The following is a 25,384-nucleotide window of genomic DNA, read 5'->3' as shown; positions in this document are numbered from 1 at the left end:
TTACTGTCAGTATGACAGTTGTCAAATCTATATAAGATTGATGGGTAAACGTGGTGAATGCTGTGGGCATAATAATCACTACCTATTGGTGTTCATTTCATATTTACTTCTAGCTTAGGAGTAAAGTATAGTTGCATGGCCTCCTGGGCTATTTCTCCACAGTAATCTAATATCTGTCTGTAGAGTAAAGATTTAGATCTATCCTAAAATTGTAATATCAATATCTATCAATATGGTATTAAATTTTTCTAATAGATTAAATAGAATCCTCTGAGTTGAAGACTTCCTAGACTCAAAAGCATGCGTACATCTATGTCTTATTGAGACTAATTTAATTAAATGGATTAGTGTAAGAATTCAACTTTATTCACTAAAGATAAGAATTTTTTTAAAGGGTGTGAGCCCTTTTATGTGACTGAACCCCATGGTGTTGGGATATGATGGTTTTTGTGATAGCATCAGTATTTGTTTACATGATCATTGCAGAGTCCATGTATGCTACATTGACCCTCCATCTGGCACAATGGATTTGACTGGCAGATTGTGACTTTGTTTTTATTTCTCTGTGCCACTGGGTGGCATAGACCCATGGCGCTTTGAGTAGCTTTTTGTTTTGAAACAACCTATGCAGCCTTTCATTTTTCGCATTAATGCCGACAAATCAGTGGGTGATTATTCAGTATAATTAAGCGAAGTAATGGCGCAATAAAGCAAAATAAAAGCGTCATTAGATGAATAAGATAGCAAAATAAATGAAACTGATCTCATATAACACATGGTAAAATATATTACGTATAATAATACTAGCCTAAAGATCATGTTAAATTGTACCTTGCTGATCGGTGCGGGGCTGTATGACGGCATGTATAGGGGTCTATGCATAGCACGGAAGACTTCATATAAGTGTTCAACTACATTAATAATTTTGCTTTAAACTTTAAAGGTGTACCACAGAGCCAAGATAAAAATTAATAATGTTTTTTCACTTTTGTGCCTGTCAGGCACATTGCGCCTGAACTCAGCAATTCCAATATTGCGCCTGACAAAAGGTTAAGAAGTTTATGTATTTGCATTTCATGATTTGTTACTGGTCGTACAGTTTTTTTACAGAGATTTTACTCCCCATGTGTCTTGTACACAATGGAATTGAGTTTTTATTCCATAGCCACTGCATGTATATTGGCCATGCAAGTCTATGAAGCAGCATTTGTTTCTTTGGCATCAGTTTCACCTGATATTACATACTATGCAGCAATACATAAATAAATGCCTATCAGTGCATATATTGAGTCCAGGTTGTTTTCAAGTACTGTCTTAAAAATTTTATGTGATGGGGACAACCATCTTGCTTAAATGGGATTACCATAAGGAAATTATGAATTGCATAACATCATCAGACAGCTTTCTGATTTGGAGAAATGTTGACGTCATTGATTATCAGTTGTAGAATAGGCACGACTCTTGCTGCTCCTGTCAGCAAGAATGGCGGGTGCTTTTTAGGCAGTGTTTCGGCTGGAAGGAATCAAGATGTGACAAAACAGTTACATTTTTTGACCCATTTCAAATTTCTCGTAGTGAAATAAATACCATGCAAACCTCAGGAAATGTTTTATCCAGGTCAAATTTTCAGTATTAAAAATGAATGCCCTTTGGTTACATCAAGCATGGCCATCAGTTGTTGCAAAACCTGGTGCTCTTTCAAAAATATTCTTCTCTCTGATTTGCACATTTTGAGACCCCAAAATCATACCTGAGATCTTTTCTGAAATACTAGCTCCAGCCTTGTGGTGCAAAGGATTCAATATAGTTGTGAAAAAAATCGCTGATGACTGTGAACTGATTGAAGAGTAATGATTCATTGCATGTTATTGCAATCGAGTTTGCCCACATCATGTTTAAACTTGAGTAGTTGTGCTGGTGCACAGTTTGTGAGGACTGTTTCCTTTTTAGCTTATTTATCCATGATTGAAACCATCCAGCATTCCTCAAGTCTCCTGACAATTATTTAGTCTATAATTAATCGATTTGTTGCTTATAGTTTCATATTTGGTATGTATAGGATTTAAATATAAAATTCGAGGAATCAAGCAAGATGGAGTGGAATTAATTCATAATGAAAGATGATTTGCAATTTTCCACAAAAATAAATTTAATCTGACCCAAGTTTTATAATATAATATAATATCTTTATTGTTCCATGGGTCAAACAGGTGACATAGAACATTGTCAGGGAGACATAGAACAGACATAGAACATGTGACATAGAACATCAAAACATACATGTTGTCATGAACTATCAGACAAGAATTCATTTACATTATAATAACCCTTAGGCTGTAAAAAATTTTTTAATTCTGTCTTAAAAACATTAATATTTGAAATATGTTTTATACTCGTAGGCAATTTGTTAAAAATAAGCGAGGCAGAGTGATGTGGACCTCTTTTGGCACATAATTGTTGTAAAATATGTATATTTTCACTCCCACGGGTCAGAATGATGATGTTTTGATGTTACTACATCATTTTCAAGGTACAAATGGTGGTAAGTGCAGTTAATTTTAATATGCATAATATTTAGATAATGTTTAATTTAAATATGCATAAATTAACTGCACTTACCACCATTTGTACCTTGAAAATGATGTAGTAACATCGAAACTCGGGTCGGATTAAATTTATTTTTGTGGAAAATTGCAAATCATCTTTCATTATTCATTATAGGACTTAAATTATGGCCACAAGTAAGACAGCTTCATGCTACCTTAGTCACAATGATGTGTGACTGCACTTGCAGTGATATTCAAACTTTTTTCAATCTATATAATAATCATGATAATGTTTTAACAACCAGAAGGACAAATATGACATTTTGGATCCTTAGATATTATAGCTCCCAGAGTTAGTCTGAAATGGTGTTGTCAAAGTGCTCATCTTAGTAAAAATGACAATGAATGAAGTTATTTGGTTTTATATGTACACCCATGTCTCGTATAGCGCAAATTCGTTCCTCGGGGAAACATTGCAACGCAGTGTAGCCTTAATCAAAAATTTTAAACGCTCTCGCGATAAAACGTGAACTTGCGCTAAGTACACACGTAATTTCTATCAATTTATGCATATTAATATTATTTCTTGCCTCAAATCTTCTTTTTTGTTTAAATATTAATCGCAATTCATTGCTGTGCAATTGCCAAAAGTATTACTCCTCATTGGGTCCAGATAGCCGGCCTACCGAAGATTTATCACGTCTCCTTAACAGAATGATAATAAATAATTTAGATCGTTAATTAAGCGTGGGGCTAGTGGAAATGAGTTTTTTTTCAGCAATACGGTTTGAGACGTATTTTTGCCGTCGTAGGTTACCGGGCGATTGACTTCCAGGTAGAGGGTCTACGCTAAAGCCTTCAAGGTCATCGGTATTCACGGGGGAGAAATGGAGCGGTGGCCGAGTTGCGCATGAATAGCATCAACGCATAAAAGGGTCCGCTATAGAGTCTCAAACACAATGGCTTCGTTCCCTCCCTGCAGTCATAGGCCTTCTGCGTCTCAGGAATACAGTTCAGCAGAAGAAGGTGATTTAGATAGAGCCATACAGAGTAAAAACCAAGAGAACATGGCAAAAAATAGGAATGCGTGTAGAAAAATCAAGAATTTATCAAGAAAAACCATAAACCTAGAAGAGGACTTGAGAGAGGTCAATTGCTTTGAAAATGGAGAGCGTCAAAGCGATATTGCGTGGAAGTTTAAACTCACGATGCCTTATTTTGAATAAAGACGAAGCTAAAATATCAGTGATCTCAGCCGCACCAACTTCAACCAAGCGGTCTACACATACGGAAAGTTCATGGTGAATCAGTACAAAAAGACGAGAGTGGTAATCGCTCCGAGACATTTAGTGAAAGCGGTTGGTTCCAGAATTTAAACGGCAAGCAGGTATTTTCAGTGCGGCGATATCAGGTGAATCTGCAAGTGTTGATAGCGCAGCCACCACAACATTTTCTGATGAACTCCAAGCTGTTATTGAAAGTGGCTCCTTTCCCCCTCAACTAGATCTAGTGTTGACGAGACGATATTCTTTTGGAAAAGAATGCATTCTCGTTCATTCATTTTCAGGGAAGGAAAACCTGGGTCTGGTTTCAAGGCATTTAAAGACTGTTTCACGTAGCTGCTAATGACTCGGAGGACTTCAAATTAAAATGATTTATCATTCATAAACTCCGCTAGCTATGAAATGGCATTTAAAGTAGCATTTTCCTGTCATTTCGATGAGCTACAAAAGGGCCTGGGTGACACAACAGTTGTTTTTAGACTAGTTTTAAAAATCGTCAACTGCCGGCAACGCATTACGATCCCCTGAGATAGCAGATGTTAGCCCACCCGCACGACAGGATGGAATTTCGAAAGCACGTAAGAATTTTTTTTAACGTGAATAAAAGTCTTTGAACGCGTGAATATTATCTTTAAAGATGTTTTAAACTATAAATATTTATAGAAATAATGTTTTCAAAGGCTTTTTATGGGAATATAGATGTTTTAGAGGAAATTCAATACCAAAGACCTATGCTACCAGGAACGCATCCCTATCTTCTCAATGTTAAAACGCTCTCGTATAACGCAAATTCGTATAGCGCAAAGACCCCAAGGAACGCATCCCTTGCGCTAAACGAGACGTGGGTGTATTATGTTACTTTGTTAAATGTACTAAATTCAGAAATGCATCTGGGTATATGGGTAGAATAACATCTGGTAAGCCCAAAGAAGTTTTTAAACATTTTATTTTAATTTTTCACATTTATCGTTAAATGTGCAGTAAAACCTCTGTACAGGAAATCCCCATGTAGCAAAAGTTTATGAAAATCTCCCCACTTCAAAGTTATAGCCCCAGTCCAAGACCCTTCCAATGGGCAGTCAGTGCATGTAAAATACCTCCTGTTAGAAACTTCTATAATTATGAAAACTTTGTACCACTGAGTCTGCACTTGCACCCAAAACAGGAATCTCTATGACAAATGTTGGTGGCAGAAGTGGAGTATTTTGCGTTTACAGGTAATGTTTCCCATAGCTATTAAACGCAAGGCCCACCATACACGTTCAGTTTGGCCTCAAGGCCTGGACTGTACAGTCCCAGACTGAAGGCAGAACTGACAGTGTGTGGCGATTCCTTGAGGTGGATCGTCGCCTGGACGGGAATCCAGGGTCGCTTGGCCTTGAGGCCGGACCTCATTGTTTTCCTATCCATCCGCCGTCCCGCTGACAATCCACCTCAAGGTATCGCCACTCACTGTTAGTTCTGCCTTCAGTCCGGGACTGTACAGTCCAGACCTTGAGGCCAAACTGAACGTGTATGGTAGGCCTAATAAGCAGGGAGTAGAATAGGAGTGGAGGGTACTGCAGTGTAACAGCTCTGCTCTGGCCTTTCCTTTAAGAGGCACCTTGATGTTATGCAATGCCTCTTAGCATATTCAGCAATGATTTTTGTCTCTGAGAATCCTTTGTATGGATTTATCACCAAATTCAACTTTAAGTGAAATTCTTGGTGCAGGAGAGTAGGGCTGTCAGGAAATTACTTAGATTAAAAGATGCACATTTATATATGGATTATATAAATGAGAATCACTAATGGTGAACTGATTGAAAGAGTAATTATTAGCATGTTTTTGTATATGAGTATGTACATGTGTACTGTTCTTATTTTACATATATGTATTGTCATTAAGCATAATGATTATTTTTTAAGGAGCTATGAGAACCCTCTTTATCCATTAGCTTTCCCACTGGTGGCTATACTTATGAAGTACATGTTTGTTTTTCAGTGCTCACACTTGCTTCAACCGTCTTGATCTCCCTCCATACCCTACCTCCGACATACTCTATGAGAAACTGCTGTTGGCAGTGGAAGAGACGAGTACATTTGGAATTGAGTGAAGGCATCACTTTGGACGTCCAATGCTCACTCAGCCTCAGGACTACATTTATAATTTTAAGTGTACAACAGGGAAGTGAATTTGCGTGAGTGAATCATTGTCATTATGAAAAAAAAACTTGTGTACTGAATTATTTTGATTGTCAAAGTTCATCTTTAGGTAACCCACTACGGAGTTTGACTTTTCTGTACTGTGATTTGGGAATCTGTTAAAATTATGAATAATCCCATTAACTTTAAGTGAGAGGGTTGGTGCCACCTATCCTGTATGTGCAAACAAGCCCTCAGATCGCCGACCTATGAAAGTATGGGCTGAGAAAACATCACACAACAGCTCAAGTCAAAATGTAATGTGATTAAGTCTCAAGGACATGATCACTAGGAGTCAACCTATACATCAGGATTCCTGGAAGATGGACTATGACTCCAAATGCCGTGGAAACCAACAGTATAACTCATTTCAAGTGATTTTTTCGATAGGGAAAAAGTTATGCTCTCCCAAAACGGCTGCATTGTAGTTAAATTTCCCATTGTGTCTTTTTGAAAAGTTGTGTGCACGTATTTGAGTGATTCACATGACGTATGGACACGCTCGCTCGTGTGAAATCCTTGCGTGCACATACAAGTTGGGAGAAGTGTCTCAAAGTGCAGCACACGCTAGTGATAGCATGAAATGCATTGCCTTTATTGTCAGTCTTAGGAGATAACTTGCACACATCTCCATCATTCACCAAATTCCTTTTGTGCCAGTCACAATTTTTGACGTGTCTAGTGCACAAGAGGCTTGCAAGATTCAGTCTTTTGATCTATGCAAAAGTTATGTATTTTTGCAAGGTTTTTTGAAGTATTGTTTTGATTAAATGTTTTGTTGTGTGCCACTTCAAGGCAATCATGTTATCTGTAAATGCATACAGTGTCCATTTTTGGAAGAGCTATTATTCCTAATTGATTCTTAACGTTTATGGAGCACTTTTGCTATCTTCAGGATAATACATGTAAAAATATAATATCATTGCATATACAGTATTTTGTAAAGGTTGGTGATAGATTTTTATGGCTTTTGAACAAGTCAGGACTCAATTTTGAGCATAACTGCGCTCAAGAGTGTACATGTTCACTCAAGGCCATTGGCCTTAACTTATTATTATTTAACTTCTTGTTATTGATGGACACACCAGCTTGTAGGTATAATTTGCACAATTATTTTTGTCTCTGTAACTATGGTCCTCCAAACTCCTAGGATTAATGAAAGTGCAGATCTGAACTCAAAATGCAAATATATCAGTTATATTTGTAATCTTAATATTCAGAATGTAGTACTTTTTGTTACCAGGTATTCAGCCAAGAATTGAGAATGAGTTAAAAACTACAAAATATTTTTGCCCAATGCAACACAATACAGGACTGTTGCAACAGTCGTTGGAGGCATGCACAGAGGCAGATCCACAGCAAGGACTCCCTAATATGTTTCTCACTCTATTAGTGGAAGAGTGGAGCCACTACAGTCATTTAAGGCATCTACATTTATCCTCACGTGGAGTCTATAATGTGGTCTCCTAACAGAGTCTAAAGGCAGTCCAGTGAAACACCTCTTTTGGAAACCTCTCTTTGACTCAAGTGTAAAGGTGATTTTATTGAGTTATTACAGGTTTTCTGATTCCTTCAGAGCACTTGCAGTTTGGTAGTTTATTTGTTAAGGCTACATTGTGTAGCAATCTAGTCACATTTCAGGAAATATGTTTTGATGTGTGTGTTAGTGCACTATTTGCTTGTGATATGTAAAATGGTTTTACTTGTCTTAATTTATTTTTTCACCTTTCAGGAAGTATGGTTTTAATTTAAGATCACCAAAGAATTAATTTCAGTAATGCATTATATTTTTATTTATAGCTATTGAAATATTGACTTTATAATAAAATCCCTCATCAGTTGTGTGTGAGTCCATTGTTTAAGGATGGTCCTACCTCGTTTTCCCAACCCTCTCCCACAATGGATGATGACCAGTGTATGTATTAACTTGTACACATGTATTTCACAAGAAGAAACCATGTACACACAATCCTTTTCGGGAACCATATGTTTCTCCCGAAGACCAGGAAATTGAAAAAAATTGACCTTTGAGGTAACTTATTTCGACCAAACTTGGCAAATCCTCTTAATTTGATTACTTAATGAAAACCTTTAGCTCAAACTGAAACTAAGCTGTCCTGTCTTCTCCTTAAGGTTTTTAGAAGACTTTCTTTGCTCCCAAACTTCTTAGTACTTCCTCATAACTTACTCGGTTAAATTATTTTGTCTTCATCATTCTTTGGTAGCATGACATATCGAATGCTTCCACTCTTGACTTCTCTGCTGCTGTCAGTGTCCAAGCCTTGCTTCCCTAGAGAACATGCTCCATATGTAACATCTGATGAACTGTTTCCTTACTTCTGTACTTCTATTTTCAGCTGTATTAAGATTCTTATTTTTGTAGAAATCCCTCTTGGCATGCCCTATTCTACTGTCTACCTATTTCATTCTTGCTTCGTCCATTGTTAGTGATTCGGCTTCCTAGGCAACTCTTTCACCTCTTCAAGCTTTTGTTTTCCTAGTTTAATGTTTGTCCCAGCCCCCTCTCTTTTGCTGCTTATTAATATCTTAGTCTTAATTTGACTTATTTTCAGCCCATATCTGGCCATTGTCATTTCCATATTTACCAAACCTTCTTCATAACATTATCTGCTTCGGCTATGACCGCCATGTCATCAGCAAATTACAGAATACTAATTCTATCTCCGTGGATTTTTACACCCAAAGCCTTCTTGATTTCATTGATGGCTCAATTGATGTAAACAAAAAAACAGCGCAAGACAGTGCACACCCTTGTCTCGCTCCTTTTCGCATTCTTGCTTCTTCACAGTAGAGTCCACATTTTATTACAATATGGTTTTTATGCAAACAAAGTCCAAAATTCTAAGATCATTGCAGAGCACTCTCATTTCTTCTAGAATTCTAAGCATAGAATTACATTCCATGTTATATGCATCCTCCATGTCATCAATAAGAAATTTACAGGAAAATTCAAGCTATGCATTCCAAAACTGTACACAAATCCACTTGGAAGGACGATGTCTTTATGCCAATTTTTGAGGCAACCAATTGTTGCTATATTTTTTATCTATGAAGTTATGGCTTTGGCAGCTTTAACATTGTACACAGAAAGTTTGCGGAGTGGACTAGCACTGATTTGGAATGCACAACTTAAATAACTTAAAACACAACTTCATTAACTGCCATTTGTGATTTATTTATCAATGTGGCAATTTAATAAATGTGCATAGATGACTTCAAGATAGGGAAAAAATATCTTACACGAAAGACAAAGTATCAGCATACTGAAATTCAGGGCTGTTAGCATAGTCACATATATCTAGAGCCACTTCACAACTCTCCCTCACTACTCTTTTGCCATCACTGAGGTACTGCTGCAGGGCCTCCACGCAACTGTTCGTGGCTATTGAGCCAAGGGCTTCAGCACACTCATGCCTCACCTGAAAATAATGAATATTTATCTTGAGAGAATAGAATTGAAAGAACATCAAACAGTAAGTATACTGTCCTAAGATATTACATATTTATATCAATGTATACCAATCACATATGATAAAAACTTAAAAAAATATATAAAATCACTTATGATAAACAAATGATAAATTTATTTCCCAAGTTTAGTTTGAGTGGGCACATATTAGTGCATAACAGCTGCAAAAATGAAAGAATTCAAGTTAAAAAAAATACAGAAATGCAAATAGCGTTTCTTGGAGAAGCTCATGATCTACTACTGATCCAATTACCAGCATTTTTGGAATTTAATTGATGCTAGTTAGGGCTTTACTAGGATGTGTGTTATTTCTTAATTTTCCTCTGACATTTAATTTCATACTCTTAGGAGTAGAATCAATATATGTAAAAGAAGCTGGTCAATTGTATAATATAACTCATGCAAGAGCATTAAATGAAATAACAATGTATTTGATTGTTTGAGGCGTAACTTGGTGAAAGCGATTCATAATTAAATTAAAAAAGAAGAACTTTGTGCTTTCACATTAATATTTATTCACTTATTGTACACAATATTGTATACAATAAGTGAATAAATATTAATGTGAAAGCACAAAGTTCTTCTTTTTTAATTTAATTAACAATATATTATTTTTAAATAGACAAGAGTATATTTTTAGAGGGTAAAACAAGGAGTTAAGAACCCATCCCAACGGCACAGAACCTTCATATTTTTTTAGTCTATCCTATGACCGAGGTTCAAGCAATGATCTGCTACTGCCGACTTCAGTGGATAAAACAGGTGTATGCATCTTTCATGCTCCATCAACCGTTTTTCAATCATGCGGCCAGTTTGGCCAATATGTATAGACACCACACTTGCATGGGATGTTGTACTCTCACGAGGTTTTGAGGTCTATACACTCTACCCTAAATGCCATGCCAGGTGTTCGTGGAGCACAGTCACCATTAGGTGAATAGTCCTGCACCCTTAATTACCCTGCTTCAAAAGATCACTAACCTTTTGCTTCATTCCTAAAAATACTGTCCTGTACTTGAAAAATTGTCATCGCTTTGAGGGCTCTTGAATAACCTCTAAATAACAAAAAATTAACCTAACGTTTTAGAATTTTAATTCTTTTATTATACATTATTATTTATATTATACATACACTTTTATTATATTTTTCATTGCACTCAATACATATTTTTCATTGAATATTTTAGAGTTGTACATCATCAAAAAATCTTAGAAAAATAAAAAATAAGCCATACCTTAGCCTCCAATATTAAAACTCTCTTAGATCATCCACGATTTTCTTTCTACAATTTAGCTGTCCAGTTAACTATGCCGATGCACATCCATTAATTTTTCTATCTTTGAGACTCATGTCTTATGGTGTGCAAATAATTGAGAAAGAATGTATAGTTAGCAGGGATGGGCAGCGTCATTTTTTGCACAGATTCAATCTTAATGAAACAATGCACTTGGATGATTCAATCACTTCAGTCTTTTGATTCTCAATGAATCATGAATGGAAAGATTTCAGGGGTTAGAACATCACTTTCTGGGTAAACTGAAGTTGATGAAAATGGAAGTACCTAACTGTTGAATGATCAACTTGTATTTGCTCAGCAAATCATGAGTCTATCAACTCACTTGATCATTCAATTCATTAAGAACAGATTGATCATGAACAAGCCATCACAAGTACCTAAGTATGTGAGGGTGAGTTACAGTCTATCTGAGACTTGTGCCAATACATATGCTGAGACTTCGAGATTCAAATACCAGCAAACTTATTTTCTTTGGATGTGATCATCAATTTTTAGTTATTCTGAACTGATTTCAATCATATTTTTTATTAACGATTAATGAATTTGCATTGAAAAACTTCATCTTGTCAATGCTGATGGACCTGATGGAAATAATAAAGCGATGAGTTACCATAAAATGGCAAGGAACAAGTATACACATTTTTGTATCCACATACCAAAATGAGTTTGCTATTTCAACAACAGTCACACTAGATGGGATGCACCTAGTATTTTCAAGAAGGGAATTTTGGGGAAGGCATACATATTTTGAATAACTGGGCAACGAACTAATGGAACACCCACTTCGCTATCGCAAGGCATGCCAAAATAATCCCAAAATTATTCACTTTAACTTTGAATGCAAGGCATAATGAAAATTAGTTGTGAGAAGTACTTGGGATTCGCTCCTGAGTTGTGGGACAGAGTAATTTCTGCTATACCCATTGATTACTCGCATGCAGGATTACCAGCCGTGAAATATAAAAATAAAGTTCAATATATGTACAGGAAAATCTGTAGTTATACTTTTCAAATTATTTACCAATTAATTTAGAAAAGTTTCAATATAATATACACGCTATCGATGAAAGGCTGAGGTCATTAACAGAAATGAAGTACTTAAAAATTACCTGATTATTTTCTGAAAAACATATAGAAGAATACTAATTTTCATCGGATAATTATTTTTGCTAAAATAATTACTTGAAAGTTGAAAGATCAAACACATCTTGATGGTTGGCTACATTGGATCCTCAATTGCGATTTGCTAATAGTGGACTGCAACGTTAGACACGAGTGGACAAATAAATAATGAAGGAGGAACATGAACGCGACTGCAAGTGCCGAAGTAACGTGCATGGCAATTATAATTTCTAACTCTTCTTACTGGAGCATGAAATAAACTAAACTAAGTTACCTGATATAATGTTGAAAATTGTAAAAATTTAATTCAGTGGAAAATTTAACCTGAGAGTAGCATCGTTGTTGCTGCACTTTTTGCTGTAATGCCATGGTGAGGCAATACTTTTTAATAACCTTTGTAGCTGTAATTTACTTCCCTCTACATCTGCCCAAGTAGAGCACTCTTTACTTACAGTGATTTCATTGAAAAATTCATGTGAAAAAAAAACTGGAGTATCATATTAGTTTATTGGATTCTCATTTGATTAAATTTGTTTCCTTGTAATTATGCCCAAAGGCATTTGGTGTGGAAGGTGTTGTCACCGAGAGCTCAACAGAAGAGAATTAGTCCCAAGTCTAAGATTGTTTGTATGTATGTTAAAAGAAATCAAATTGGCAATTCCTCTTAAAACATACCATTTATTTATTTCAGTCATTTCTCTTTCAATGAGTACACATGTCCTCATGAATGTAGGCTTTATTTTTCTAATTATTTCCCTTCCACCAAGTGGTTATTTTCTCATACAGAAGTCTTATTTGTATGTTTAGTAACTTTTCATCATTCAATAAACAGTTATTCTTCAATATCGATGTCGATTTCATTCATTATCAGGTAATAATTCCTTTAATGCATCAAGTCAATGTACTGTCAGTTCACATTAGTCCAGACAGAGGGGGGGCGTCGTGTTTATTTTCAAGCTCCACAGATGGCTCTGATGTCGTATCGGGAGGTTTTACCCGGAAAAAGTACAAATTTTACCAGTTAAATTTATAGATAGTTTACCTGTTTACACACAAGTTTGCCAACTTCTACCATAATTTTACGTGTGTAAAATAAGGGTAAAATTGGGGTAATTTATCTTTTGTGCTGACTGTGATACTATTTGTACAATTAATTTTGTACTTTCGAGTTCCCAAACTATTTGTAATGAGTGAGGCTGGAAATCTCGTTTCTGAAGAACTTGATCATTACTGAAGAGTGATGATAGTACATGTAGTTTTCTTGCCACAATATTCTTGTTTGAGCCTTTTATTCTTTTGTACAGGTGAAAAATAACCATTTCCATCATTTCCTAGGACATAGAAGTATACATTTCCTAAAATGCTACTGTTAACGGGGATATTGAAGTATTGGCCTGCGATGAATAAAAATTGGTGATTTATGCATGAGGTTACATTGTATTAATTAAAAAGTTATTCTTTCAAAGATAGATCGTTCTCTGTTCATTTGAACCTTTCACAGAAGTTATTGTTCTTATTTTCCTGAAAAAACTAATAAAAATGCATTAAAATTTTTTAACTGACCTAAAATAAATCAAATCAATACCTGCTCAAATATGTAATAAGTTATGCTGAAATGAAGTAAACTGTAAACATTACCGGCAAATAAATTAAAACAAAACCATCTCACAGACTGCATTACACAGCATACGCTCCAAATAAGCAAGCCACTCAATTCGTTACGATACATAAATCAAGAGTAGAAGGAGATAGATAGAAGTAGGGTGATAACTTGTCTGTATCAAGAAATACAATCTATTAAGTTTTGTTAATACAATTCATCCATGTTTAATGTCAGGTTTCTGAGACGGTGCTACAATAATTGCAGTGTTTGTTTGCATACTGCCAGGTCTCCTCCTGTCGATAATATTTCACAAACAAAGACGTGAGTGGACAAAACCCATTATGCACTTTATCGTATTGTAGCAATAGAATTAAGTATCTTATCACTACTTACAGTTTTGTTTACTTCTTTATTCTTCCTCTTTATCTTTTTAAGTACAAAAAGTATATATATATTATATAAACTTCCATGTTCTCTCTCTTTCGTTCCCCAAACATGAACAACAACCCATTATTGGTTATTTTTAAAAGTGGAGTTATTGAGGGTTTTCTATAACATTTATAACATACACGTCAACTTGTGATTTCAGGGTAAGCATCTTCAGAAAAAATATCATAGGATGCTACAGAACACTTACAAATGGATGGAATGAAAGTAAGCCAACCCTATGACCTACAAGACAGAAATAGCCTATAATTTAGACGCACAACAATTCCCATTCACATTGAAAAAATAGGCAAGACCCTCCACTTTTCATTTTGAAAGAGTTTTACTGCAGTATTAACTTAATGCAACCTAATATGATCCCTAAAGCATGTTTTGCATGGACCACTTCCTGAGTAAGTTACTCACCATCTCATTTTCAGAAAGATCAGCAAGGTTTTCCTTGAGGTAATCAATAGTGAGAGGATCTTGAAGTTGTCCTAAAACAAAAGCCACCTCATGCCTGAATAAGGCACTTTTGGCCTTCAAGCCTGGAATAAACAATTAATTATTAAAAATAAATTTCCTTGCAAGATACAAGGCAGACTGCATTTGATGAAAGTACTTAGGGCAAATACACTGCAACAACGAAATTAGGTGGAGCAAAATAGGATTGATGATCATGGATCACAAAAATGATACCGAACCATGTTTTGTAGGAGTTCTGTTTCGTCTTCAAATTTTAAAATGAAATCATTTTCTGCCATAGTTGGAATGAAACCAGTTTCAACACCAAAAAATATCATAGCTCACTGTTACATATAACCATTAGTGAAATTGTTGGAAACTGCTAATGCTGGGACCAGCGAGATCAATCTGACTGTATCAATTCCTCTAGTATCAATTTCACCTAATCAGCACCCAAGGATACAACTTTATTAGTGGTATCCATTACAAAATCCCACAGGCTTATTATTTGGATTACTATAAAGTGGAAAATAATATGAAGGGGTACAGAAAAACTTGTAATCCAATGATAACAAAATGAACATCAGCTATATCCACAAAATCATATCAAATAATCTCTAGAGAAATGTGTTTAAACAAAAGTGACAATAATCTATTCACTTTATATTTCTGGGTGAGCATTTGTGAGAGCCCGGACACTCTCAGAAGGCTTTGCAAATGGGATCTAGGTAGTATCGAGCGAGAGAGGAGGAGCAAACTTAAAATTGCCACACACCACGCAGCACCGAGACAATATACCTACCAATTGGTAGGTATTAAGGATAATCCTTTCACAGACGCCCATGACATTGTCAGCTACCACGCTGAATGAGGCACCATCGGTGAAAGGTGTAAGGAAAACGCAAGAGGTTTGGCAACACTGCTCCATGAGCAGATTCACAATGTTAACTAGACGAGGTCTGAGAGTGCCTGACTGAGGTCACACCTGCTGATTGCTGACTGGCAAAGGGAAAGTCATGTGTCAAGAAACTTTACTATCCCTCATATCCACTTGCTTTAGCCACACAAGCTCATCCACATGGAAAAAATGAATAGATAATAAGTCGCGGGTTATCAGTAATAGTAGTTGTATAGTTGATTTTAGTCCAATAGCCTCTTTAACTTTAATTCAATAGCCTCAAAGAGAGGGGTCCATTTAGGAGAGGCACCAAACACAATGGCAAGTCATGTTGAACGAAAGGCATTATTTTTTACCAAAAAAGGACCATAATAGCATTACTGCAATTTAATAGTGACAAAATCACTAATAACAAATAAAGACGATTAAAAACAATACACAACAAAAACGGGTAGTAAAAATATTAATAATTATAATTGCATAATAGGAAGGTGGAAATCACGAGGGACATCTCATTACCAATGCGATATGTTCGGTAGTTTAGTGGTAAATGGGACGTTTGTAAGCTCGATGAAGGAGTCTAAAGGCCTGTTTACACGGTATATTAACCTGTACAAGGCCGTGTACCTACTCAACTTGTGTGAATGCATGAACAGAAAATAGAACCTGTTCTAATTTGCTCATGCATTCCAACATTCTCTGTTCTGATCCACAAAAATCAGTCACGCAAACAGACATTAACTTGTACGTGTTAATGTATCGTGTGAACAGGCCTTTAGAAGATAGGATAAACAGATCAATATTTTTAGGAAAATAATAAAAAAGGTGAACACATGACACTGAGTGCTACTCAAGGGATAATCTCACGATAGATGAAGTATTGTGTAGGGAATGCATGGGTCTGTAAGGGGAACAACAAAATTGATGAGGGAGTAGAAGTAGGGGACTCGTATATTAGTGAGGGTTTTGAATGTCCAGGCATTGATTAAACAGCCAGCGAAAGGTTAATAATATAGTAAGTAAAGAGTCCAGGGAATACAACATGAAGATTAATCATGAAAAAGCTTGACTCATTGAGGAATAAAAAACTTTTTGGGTTATAAAGGTATTTCACACCTTCTAAAAGTAGAATATCTAAGTGATATGTACTGATTTTGGTCTTCTATAGCCTTAATTGTTTTTATTCGTGATATTAATGGTCTACATTTTATTTGGCATGATGATGTTGTTAAGTCAACGATGTTCATATTCTGAACTTCATTTGGGGATATGGATATATATTATTCTTAGGTAAATATTCTAAAATCTCTACTAATCTTTCTAGAATATATAGATATCATGCAGTGGGCAAGAAGTGAGGTAAAAAGACAACTAATTTTTTATCATTAACAACATTGTCATTTTCATTGATATAGTCATTTGTCATTGTCGGTTTGTCTTGTAAGGAGATAAAGAGCACCAATTGCCTCGGAATTTTGAAAGCGGTTAAAATTTTCAATAAATATACTACAATAACGAAGAAAATTGAGAGGAGAAATGCACTATACCTTTAGCAATGGAGAGTGCGCTGTCAGATGTCCTGAGATTTCTTAACGCAAACATCGCTCTATAGCGATCAAACAAAGTTTTCTTTTCATCCAAAAGAACAGACTCAAGGAACGAAATGTCTTCTTCTGAAGCCGGTGGAGCTGGATCGACAGAGTCAAAGGGGTTGGCTGATAATTTATCACAGTAACTATCGCGAGACTGTTGCCACTTTATCCGATCAATTGCAAGCTGACATGTTTCAGCAACTTCCTCACATTCGTCATTAACAAATTCTTCCAGGACAGGAATCACCGCCAGAGATCCGATTGCACCCAGGGCTTCTCCTATGACGGGAATCGTTTAATTAAAAATTGTTTACAAGCAAACCTTACCAGATTAAAGCGATAAGTCCATATGAACTCACCCGCTTCATGCCTAACCATGGCTTCCTGTCGCTTATCTTTAAGCACAGACACAAGAATTGGAATTGCTTCCTCACTTCGCATTTGTCCCAAGCAGTAAGCCAATTCATGTTTCAGTAACGCAGATTCATCAGAGAAACACTTTTCAATGCACTGAACAGCAGCTGAGCCACCCAAGTTCTTCAATGTGAACAGAGCCCGGAACCTCTCCTTCAGAGGCCTAGTAGGATTATTTAGAACTGCTCCTATTGATCTTATTTGGTCTTCAGGCACCATATTTTACCTCAAAAAGAAATTAAACCTGTATCGCGCACCACAACCGTGGCTGACCAGTCGAGCTTATGTATTCTTACAATTTCAGAACAATTAACGTTACTTATATAATGGTATCACTTAGGCGTGTCACTGATACTGCTTTGCCAACTGATGCCAATCGTCCAACTTTACATGTGTCTGCCACTTTCAGCTGCTTCAGCCAACTTGACTAATTATGACAGCGGTACCACTGGTACCATTCACAGCCATTCTTTAATACTATATTAAATTAAAATTACGTCTAAAATACTCAGTATTAAAGGAGGCATGCTAATAGCCTCTATTTTCTACAGCATTATAAGACGTATCTGCAAGATAAAGTTGAATTGATATCCAGTATTATTGTTGCGGTAAACTTTTATAAACTGACGTGTTTACAGCACTGGCAGTCCAAGGCCCAAAGCACTGAGCAACGATAATGCACTTTATGTTGGGCTGTTTTAAGTGGTGTCAAGAGCCTGCGCGCAGTATAATATATTACATATTGTGCCGGGATACCCTATAATTTAATACATTTTTAGACTAAATGGCGTGGAGTCGGTTGGAAAAAGTTGGAACTATATTTTCTAGGTAAGATGGTTTTCTTCTTCATGGACCACATATGTCATCATACTATAATCATCATGTTTTCACGTCACATATTTGTATTCGTTTTGCTTATTGCCTGGTGGTAAATGCATTCTTTTCAGAGTAAATGGATTAATACGTGCCGGTGCCCTGAAAGAAGAAGATACTCCCTTGTGGTTTGAATTCTACAAACGATTTCCGCCTCTGGATGAGCCTAAATTTGATCGACCGGCGAAGGATGTTACTGTTAGGAAAATATTCTACCCTGAAGATGTTGTGAGAGCGTGAGTTTAACCATCGGATAAATGTGTCGCTGACCTACCAGCCTTTTCCTCACGATTCATACTCAAGCTTTCTCAGTGGCGGATACAGAAAAAACTCAAGGGGGGGGGGGGGCGCAACATATCTTGAGTCGTCTTTACTTTTATCGTAATAAAAGATGATCAAGTCACAGGCAAATTATATGAAAATTTTATTTAAAGTGATTATAAACATTTAAAAGACTGCCATCTTATGATATAAAAAGTTACAATTGTGGTTTTGCAATGTTCGGCAATACAGGCGGACCCGCAAGGGGGGGAGGGCGGGCCCCCTGCGCCCCCCATCTGTATCCGCCACTGAGCTTTCTGTGAATGATCGGTGACGCAGTGATTTGGCCTCTGCTTAAATCCGCTTTAAATATAAAGGTGTAACCAAAATCCATTGACCAGTGCATAACTCTAGGTGTTAATCTTTTGGAGGAAGGCGAATGGAGCAGTTCCCTAGTAGAAAAAATTGTGTTCTTTTGGTGTTCTTTATATGTTCATTCAGTGTTCAAGTGTTCTTTTGATGTTCTTTTGGTGTTCTTTTATGTTCACCAATTTCTTGGTGTGTTCTTTTGATGTTCAATTTATGTTCTTTTTATGCTCATCTCAGTGAACACAAAATGAACATTTTTCTTTATGTTCATTTTGTGTTCCCTTTGAGTTCATTTTATGTTCACCATGGTGAACACAATATGAACATTTTTTTATGCGTTCATTTTATGTTCACTTTGTGTTCATTTTATGTTCACCATGGTGAACACAAATTGAACATTTTTTTATATGTTCATTTTATGTTCACTATGTTGAACACAAAATGAACATTTTTCTTTATGTTCATTTTGTGTTCCCTTTGAGTTCATTTTATGTTCACCATGGTGAACACAATATGAACATTTTTTATGTGTTCATTTTATGTTCACTTTGTGTTCATTTTATGTTCACCATGGTGAACACAAATTGAACATTTTTTTATATGTTCATTTTATGTTCACTATGTTGAACACAAAATGAACATTTTTCTTTGTTGTTCTTTAAAATAAACCAGTATAAAAATTCTCATTCCTTGGAGGTGATTGTGGATAACTGCAGTTCATGTGTCATGACAAGTAGCTTTACATAAAACAAGTAAGTAATACAGATGATTTTGGAGACTTTGTCTACCAAAAATGAGTTTGAATTTCGCCATCTTGAAATCTACAAAACTGTATTTTTTAGCAGTTTTCCATAATATTTCTAGAAATTTAAAATAATGAATTTCCGGGAAAATTATCCCAAAATGAAGGCATATCATCAAAAAATGGACATTGAACGATCCGAGAATGCAATCAAGGAACACCTGAAAACACTCTCAATATGTACTTTATTGCATACTAAACAGGGATAAGGCCTGAGCATTTGGCTTCTACTATTAAGTTCGTTTCTAATAAAAAAAGCTGGAAATAAAATGATTTGAAACTTATCCAAACGCTGACATCTGACTTGCAAAGATGTGAAAGTGTTCATGGAAATGATGGGACTTCCGTGAAAGCTTTTTCTTTGCTGTTCAACAAAATGTTCTTTTTATGTTCATTTTGTGTTCTTTTGATGTTCAAAAAAGTGTTCATTTTGTGTTCAAATTATGTTCTTTTTATGTTCACAGACGAGTGTTCATTTTGTGTTCTTTTTATGTTCTTTCTGTCACAAAACACATAAAAAGAACATAAAGTGAACATTCGGTGAACATAGAAGGAACACAATTTGAACATTAAATGAACATAAAAAGAACACTGAATGAACACACTTTTTTCTACTAGGGTTACCTCTTAAACCCCAAAAATATTTCTTTTACGTCATCCCCAAAAATTAATTTCTCAGTAATGTTGTATTCGTTATTCTATGTAGAGATTACAAATGGGCTCATCCTCCTGGTTCCCAAGCTATCTCAAGCAATCCCTCAATCTTTTCTTTAATTATCTGCTTAGGGGATGGGAATCCATAATCACGGATCACTGCCGCATGCACCGCAATGCTTGGAAACCAGGAACGCAAAGCTCCCATAAAGACAACTGGCATACGATCAAACCATCACACATCATGAGGCAGGTCTAGGAAACCAGGGCTTAACATGGACGATAATATCAATAAAATGTAGAGGAGATGGCATGGGTCCATTTTTTGGTTCAAAGTTGTCTCTCCTTGGAATGCATCAGAAATGAGCACAAAGGCCCTCCGTGGTTGAAGTTTAGCTTAGGTTTATCATGACAGTTACACTTTTTGGATGACTTCTGCAGGAAAATACTCCCGTTATGGTGCTAGTGCAAATATGGGCTCTTGTTATAGACAGATTCCCAATGCTTTTCCTCATGACCAACACAGTTAAAATCACTCGCTACAGTGCTAACCTCACTATAGGCTGTAATCGTTATAGTAGACTTCTACTGGCCAAGAATTTTAGGATTTTTTTGCTGATTGTTATACTTTTATCTGCTATCAATGGTATGAAATATATATGGTATGGATATCAAACGGATCAGGCATTCTGAGAAAAATCTCTACTACGGAAGGGATTTGAACCCAGACCTCCTGGATAAGTCTAACTCTGTGCATAATTGATATTTTCATAAATTACAATTGTAGTTGATTTGCTTTTTCAAAAACCATGTCTACCTTGGAAATAATGTAAGAATATTGCAATTCTATTTCATCGTATTGCGAAAGAGCCGATATTCTAGGGAATAAGCCTTGATTAGCTGATGACGACAATTGATTTAGTAACTATGTATGAAGGTTTTGCAGGCCATTTAATTAATATAAATTAAGTTTTGGGTGAATGCCATGCATTTTTTAATGAAATTTTCCCCATCCTTGGCTGAAGGCTATATGACTCTCAAGAAGTTGGTGGCATAGGAGAAGAAACAGGAATTGGTACCTAAAAACATGGGAAAATTGACCAAATTGTATAAATTGTTTGGTGACCCCTGCATCATTTTTGACCTCACTCACTTGAATAAGGTCAGACTGAGTGCAGGGCCTGACCCTGCATGATCTTGGGGCATCCATGGCTGAGGTCTGCCAGGCATTGCAGTAGCCAGTGATTCAGTTATTAAGATTTTATGCTGTCGGTAGATCATTTATATGGCGTACAGAGCTGGAAAATTGATAAAAAATAACTTTGAAAACTGTGAACTACATATGTAGCTTTTTCCACCTCAAATGATGGGTTTGGATGGCTGTTGTTGGTCTTGCTTTTGTTAAATCTCATATTTCTATCAATATCATTACTGCACGTGATTGTTCTTAGTAGTTTAATCTTGTGCCCAGTGACTCATGTAATTAATTGTAATGTTTCCCATTTCCTTTACAGTAAATTCTATAAGAAACATGGGGAATATGTTCGAGAGAACTTAGCAGATCATGCAGCTGTTACCAAATGCCAGCATTTCATTGAAATACATGGCTCCCTGAAGGATCAAGGCACTCTTGAAGAGACAGAAATATTTGATAAAGCTGCTGAGATGCTTGGACTAAAAAGTGCCTCTGAAATTAAAGGAATGGACGAAAGTGCTGGAGATTCTAAGGATGGAGTGTATAAGGAGACGGTCGTTTCAAGCTTCAGGCGAGCTCAAGAAAGGCAAGTTGATGGAGGAGGACGAGCATTACCGGAAGGAGGTGGAATCAATGTCAAAGACCTATTTAAAGAGTGATAGACATCCTATGAGTATTTAATCATCATGTTGACTTGCAAAAAAGTGCTCTACAATTATGAGACTTTTCAATTTGTCATGGGGATGTTGAGTAGAATGAGGAAGTTGTATTTTGGCAAGCAAGCTAGGGCTCCTTAGGAGTTGGGAATAAATATTTATTCAGTTATATGAGTAGAAATAATTTGTAATAACTTCAATAATTTTATTCAACTTGGGTAACGCAGCCTGGAAGGATGATTAGTATGGAAAATGAATCATCCATATGTTGGTTGACTGAGGCCTTCACTGCTTGCTTTGAAATTAAGGAAAGGAATGATGACCAATGTCTCCCGGCTGGAATTGGAGGCAATTGATATTCCATGCTGCAGGTAATTGTATTCCTTTGCTTTAGTGAGTATCTCAATATTTTATGACAGTATTACTTGTAGGGGAAGAAAAGTCGTGCAACCTAGTGCAAAGGTTAGCCATGCTGCGCCTTGGCACTGGGAAGTGTTAACTGCTGGAATATTGTCACAGTCTTCCAGCTGCCTCTGAATATGGCAATGAGAGTGTTTGAGTGCTCACCAAGTGAAGGCCAAACTGTTCCTCCATTTTGATGGAGGAACATTCTGTGCCAAATGTCATTTCAGAGGCAGTGTAGCCCAAGGAGATGTGAGGCCCATAGTTAGGGAATGTGATCGAGGGAATGCTGGCTGCCATCGAAGATGACGAATATTTTCGATGCCCTTTTTCTATTTTGAAATTTTTCTTTTTCCTGTTACTGTTACCATTCCTCGCATTGCATTAAAAAAACATTTTGCTTAAAGGTATCGCATGCCCTGTTACATTTATTCTGCGATTTACCTTTGTCATTTGTTCCTCTGATTTCCATTAGCCACGTTCAGTGTTGTAGGTGAGGATTGACGTAAACAAGAGAATGAAGAAATGTGCACTAAGGAAAATATCCTTGCTGTGACTTTGAGGGGTTGGAGGTATATAAATAACTAATGGGAGACGTAGGTGTCTCGCCCAAATCATGATTGAGCTACAGACCTTTGAATGGTGATATTCGATGTCACTTTTGGTATTTTTAATTTTGTTTCAACTCATTACAGTTTCAATTACATTCATGGTATTTTATATGAATTTGAACTGAGGATAGGCTTCATTCCCAGATGAAGTACATATTATCATTAAGTATGGGGAAATTCTACACCAGAGTGCCTAGATATTTATATCGTTTCTTTCTCTGAGCCAATTGTTTTATCTGACAAAATTTTCTAATCTGTAGCAATGTTACAGATTTTTTTTTCTTTTTATTAATGTGTTCCAAAATTTGTATCTTTACCTCGAAAAACAAAATAATTCTTATTTTTATATTAGGGTAACCGTGAAAATGCTCTAGGGGAAAAGTCATAAGTCAAGATGAATGCCTAAATTTAAAACTACCATGCAATTAATGCAATGTTTCCACCAACTTGCTAAAATTCTGCACAATTTTCATATGTCCGACTGGTTTTGCTCCTTCATGCACCATTTTCTGTTTTTTTCCCCTGTTTAGTTTGTCAAAAGGCTAAGTGCTCTTGATGCAGTTTTAAAAAAACTCTTTTCTTATTTTAAATGTTCTCTTTTTCCTTTTTTGTAGCACCATAACCAAAAACCATAGTCCCTTGGAATTCTTATGGCTGATAATACCTCCATCACCTCTATTCCCCAACCCCTCTGAGCTACCATTCCCCAAACCATAAACCACTCAGCTCCCCCTTCTTCATTTGATGACCATTTAATTGTACTTTACTCAGCCCTCCTCTTGAGTGTTACATACATGCATGTGATTCTCACTCTCAGTTAGTTAGAATTTGCACCCTTGGAAATGGAGCAGTGGAGCTCCAAAAGCTTGGTCGGTTGAATAATATAATGTGGAATATTTCCTACTTTGTATTTCTCCCACCATTATTCCATTCATCGATTAGTTGACTGTAATATGTTGCCCACTGAGAGGTGTAATTTAGGTATGAATTGAAGCCATTACAATTCAAAAATTGTGCTAGTCCACTGAGAAGGAATTCGGGATTATCAATATCTATGTTTATCAAAGCACTGCAGGAACAAGTGACTTTGTATGCAGTCACGTGCATGGGTACAAAGTTAAATACACCAACGGATGAAGTTCACCATGAAAAAATATTTGACTTAGCCGGAATTCGAACCTGGATCTCCCGATTGCCGTTCAGGTGAGTTAGCCAGTTTCACCCCTAAGCCATTTTCTCAGAGGGAATTTCAATGGGTTTTACCGTAAAACCCATTCCAAAGTTTGCTGTGAGAAAATGGCTTGGTGATGTAACTGGCTTAAACACTTGATCAGCAATCGGGAGATCCGGTTTCGAATCCCGGCTAAATCAAATATTTTTTCATGGCTAACTTCATACATTGGTGTATTTATTCATGTTTACTTTTGGGGCTGCTAGAGTTGTTGCTTCAACTTTATTCCCATAAATGGTCATTTCATAGATGCAGTATCACATCTTTTCATTCAGAAAAGTTGAGATGACGGCTAAGATTCTGGTCATCACAAGAAGGTTGATTGATTATTAATTGGAATATTCTATCATGTTGCCCCTCAACCAAAGATATTCACATGAGTTCATGCAAGGGTGGCCCAAGCCATGTTCCAATGTTGTGTATGATATTTTGTGTGTATGGTTTGTATTCAACAAGGTTTTGTGTATTCTGGAGGCATCTTTTGAATATTCAGCACATTGAAAGTTGATGATTGAGGTGGTGAGGTCTAAAGTAGTCCTCTACGACCCCTCAGGCCTGATTCACACACACCGATTTTGGATGGCTAATAAAATACCGGCCGATATTTTACCGGCAAAGTGCTGATTGCACACATGCTGGATGTTTACTGGTCAAACGATAAGGTGCTATGCCGTTGTGCTGGTGATCCACAGCAGCAATGGCCGGCAGTTAACCGGCATTTTACAGGTGCTGGTGCATGGGTAGTATGTGTGCAAGCTCCCATGCCCTCCCATTGTTCACTATTGGAATGTGGACGGCCAATATTTTACCGCCCATCCAAAATCAGTGTGAGTGCAAGGGGCCTCATGGGCTAACTGAAGGTCAAATGATTTTTTTGTGGACATCTACACATAAAATTTTGGTATTAAAACTTTTAAAATATATGAATAGATTCTTATAAGATACTAGTGGTATACATTTATGAAAGTTATGCACAATATTAAAATTAAAGCAACTATTTAAAAATTTT

The 25,384-nt window shown here is 36.4% G+C and overlaps 3 protein-coding genes across 4 annotated transcripts in view; 2 read left to right on the top strand and 1 right to left on the bottom strand.

The window, feature by feature from the left end:
* Nucleotides 1-7,857, top strand: part of LOC124158824 (E3 ubiquitin-protein ligase HECW2-like) — a 54,029-nt gene extending 46,172 nt beyond the window's left edge. The window contains exon 17 of the mRNA XM_046534169.1: nt 5,814-7,857. Within this exon, the coding sequence (XP_046390125.1) occupies nt 5,814-5,925 (112 nt within the window). The 3' untranslated portion in view covers nt 5,926-7,857. The remainder of the gene's footprint in view (nt 1-5,813) is intronic.
* A 1,331-nt stretch (nt 7,858-9,188) lies between these two features.
* On the bottom strand, nt 9,189-17,775 carry LOC124158825 (deoxyhypusine hydroxylase). Of its 2 annotated transcripts, none has more exons than XM_046534172.1 (4): nt 17,267-17,775; nt 16,863-17,186; nt 14,379-14,500; nt 9,189-9,453 (listed from the first exon to the last, which is right to left on the bottom strand). In XM_046534172.1, exons 1-4 carry the CDS (start codon nt 17,538-17,540, stop codon nt 9,271-9,273), a joined length of 903 nt encoding a protein of 300 aa, XP_046390128.1. In that variant the 5' UTR covers nt 17,541-17,775; the 3' UTR covers nt 9,189-9,270. The 2 variants fall into 2 exon arrangements, with proteins under 2 accessions (XP_046390128.1, XP_046390127.1); XM_046534171.1 differs by lacking the exon at nt 9,189-9,453 and adding an exon at nt 12,988-13,254.
* A 121-nt stretch (nt 17,776-17,896) lies between these two features.
* LOC124158826 (28S ribosomal protein S23, mitochondrial) lies at nt 17,897-22,300 on the top strand. Its single transcript, XM_046534173.1, has 3 exons — nt 17,897-18,149; nt 18,269-18,430; nt 21,795-22,300. The coding sequence occupies exons 1-3, from the start codon at nt 18,106-18,108 to the stop codon at nt 22,132-22,134; spliced, it is 546 nt and encodes a 181-aa protein (XP_046390129.1). The 5' UTR covers nt 17,897-18,105; the 3' UTR covers nt 22,135-22,300.
* Nucleotides 22,301-25,384: the final 3,084 nt, after the last annotated feature.

The sequence above is a fragment of the Ischnura elegans genome, chromosome 5 (assembly GCF_921293095.1).
Source record: "Ischnura elegans chromosome 5, ioIscEleg1.1, whole genome shotgun sequence".
NCBI lineage: Eukaryota > Metazoa > Arthropoda > Insecta > Odonata > Coenagrionidae > Ischnura > Ischnura elegans.
Note: the sequence above shows the minus strand (reverse complement) of the source record. Positions and strands in the feature narration are given on the sequence as shown.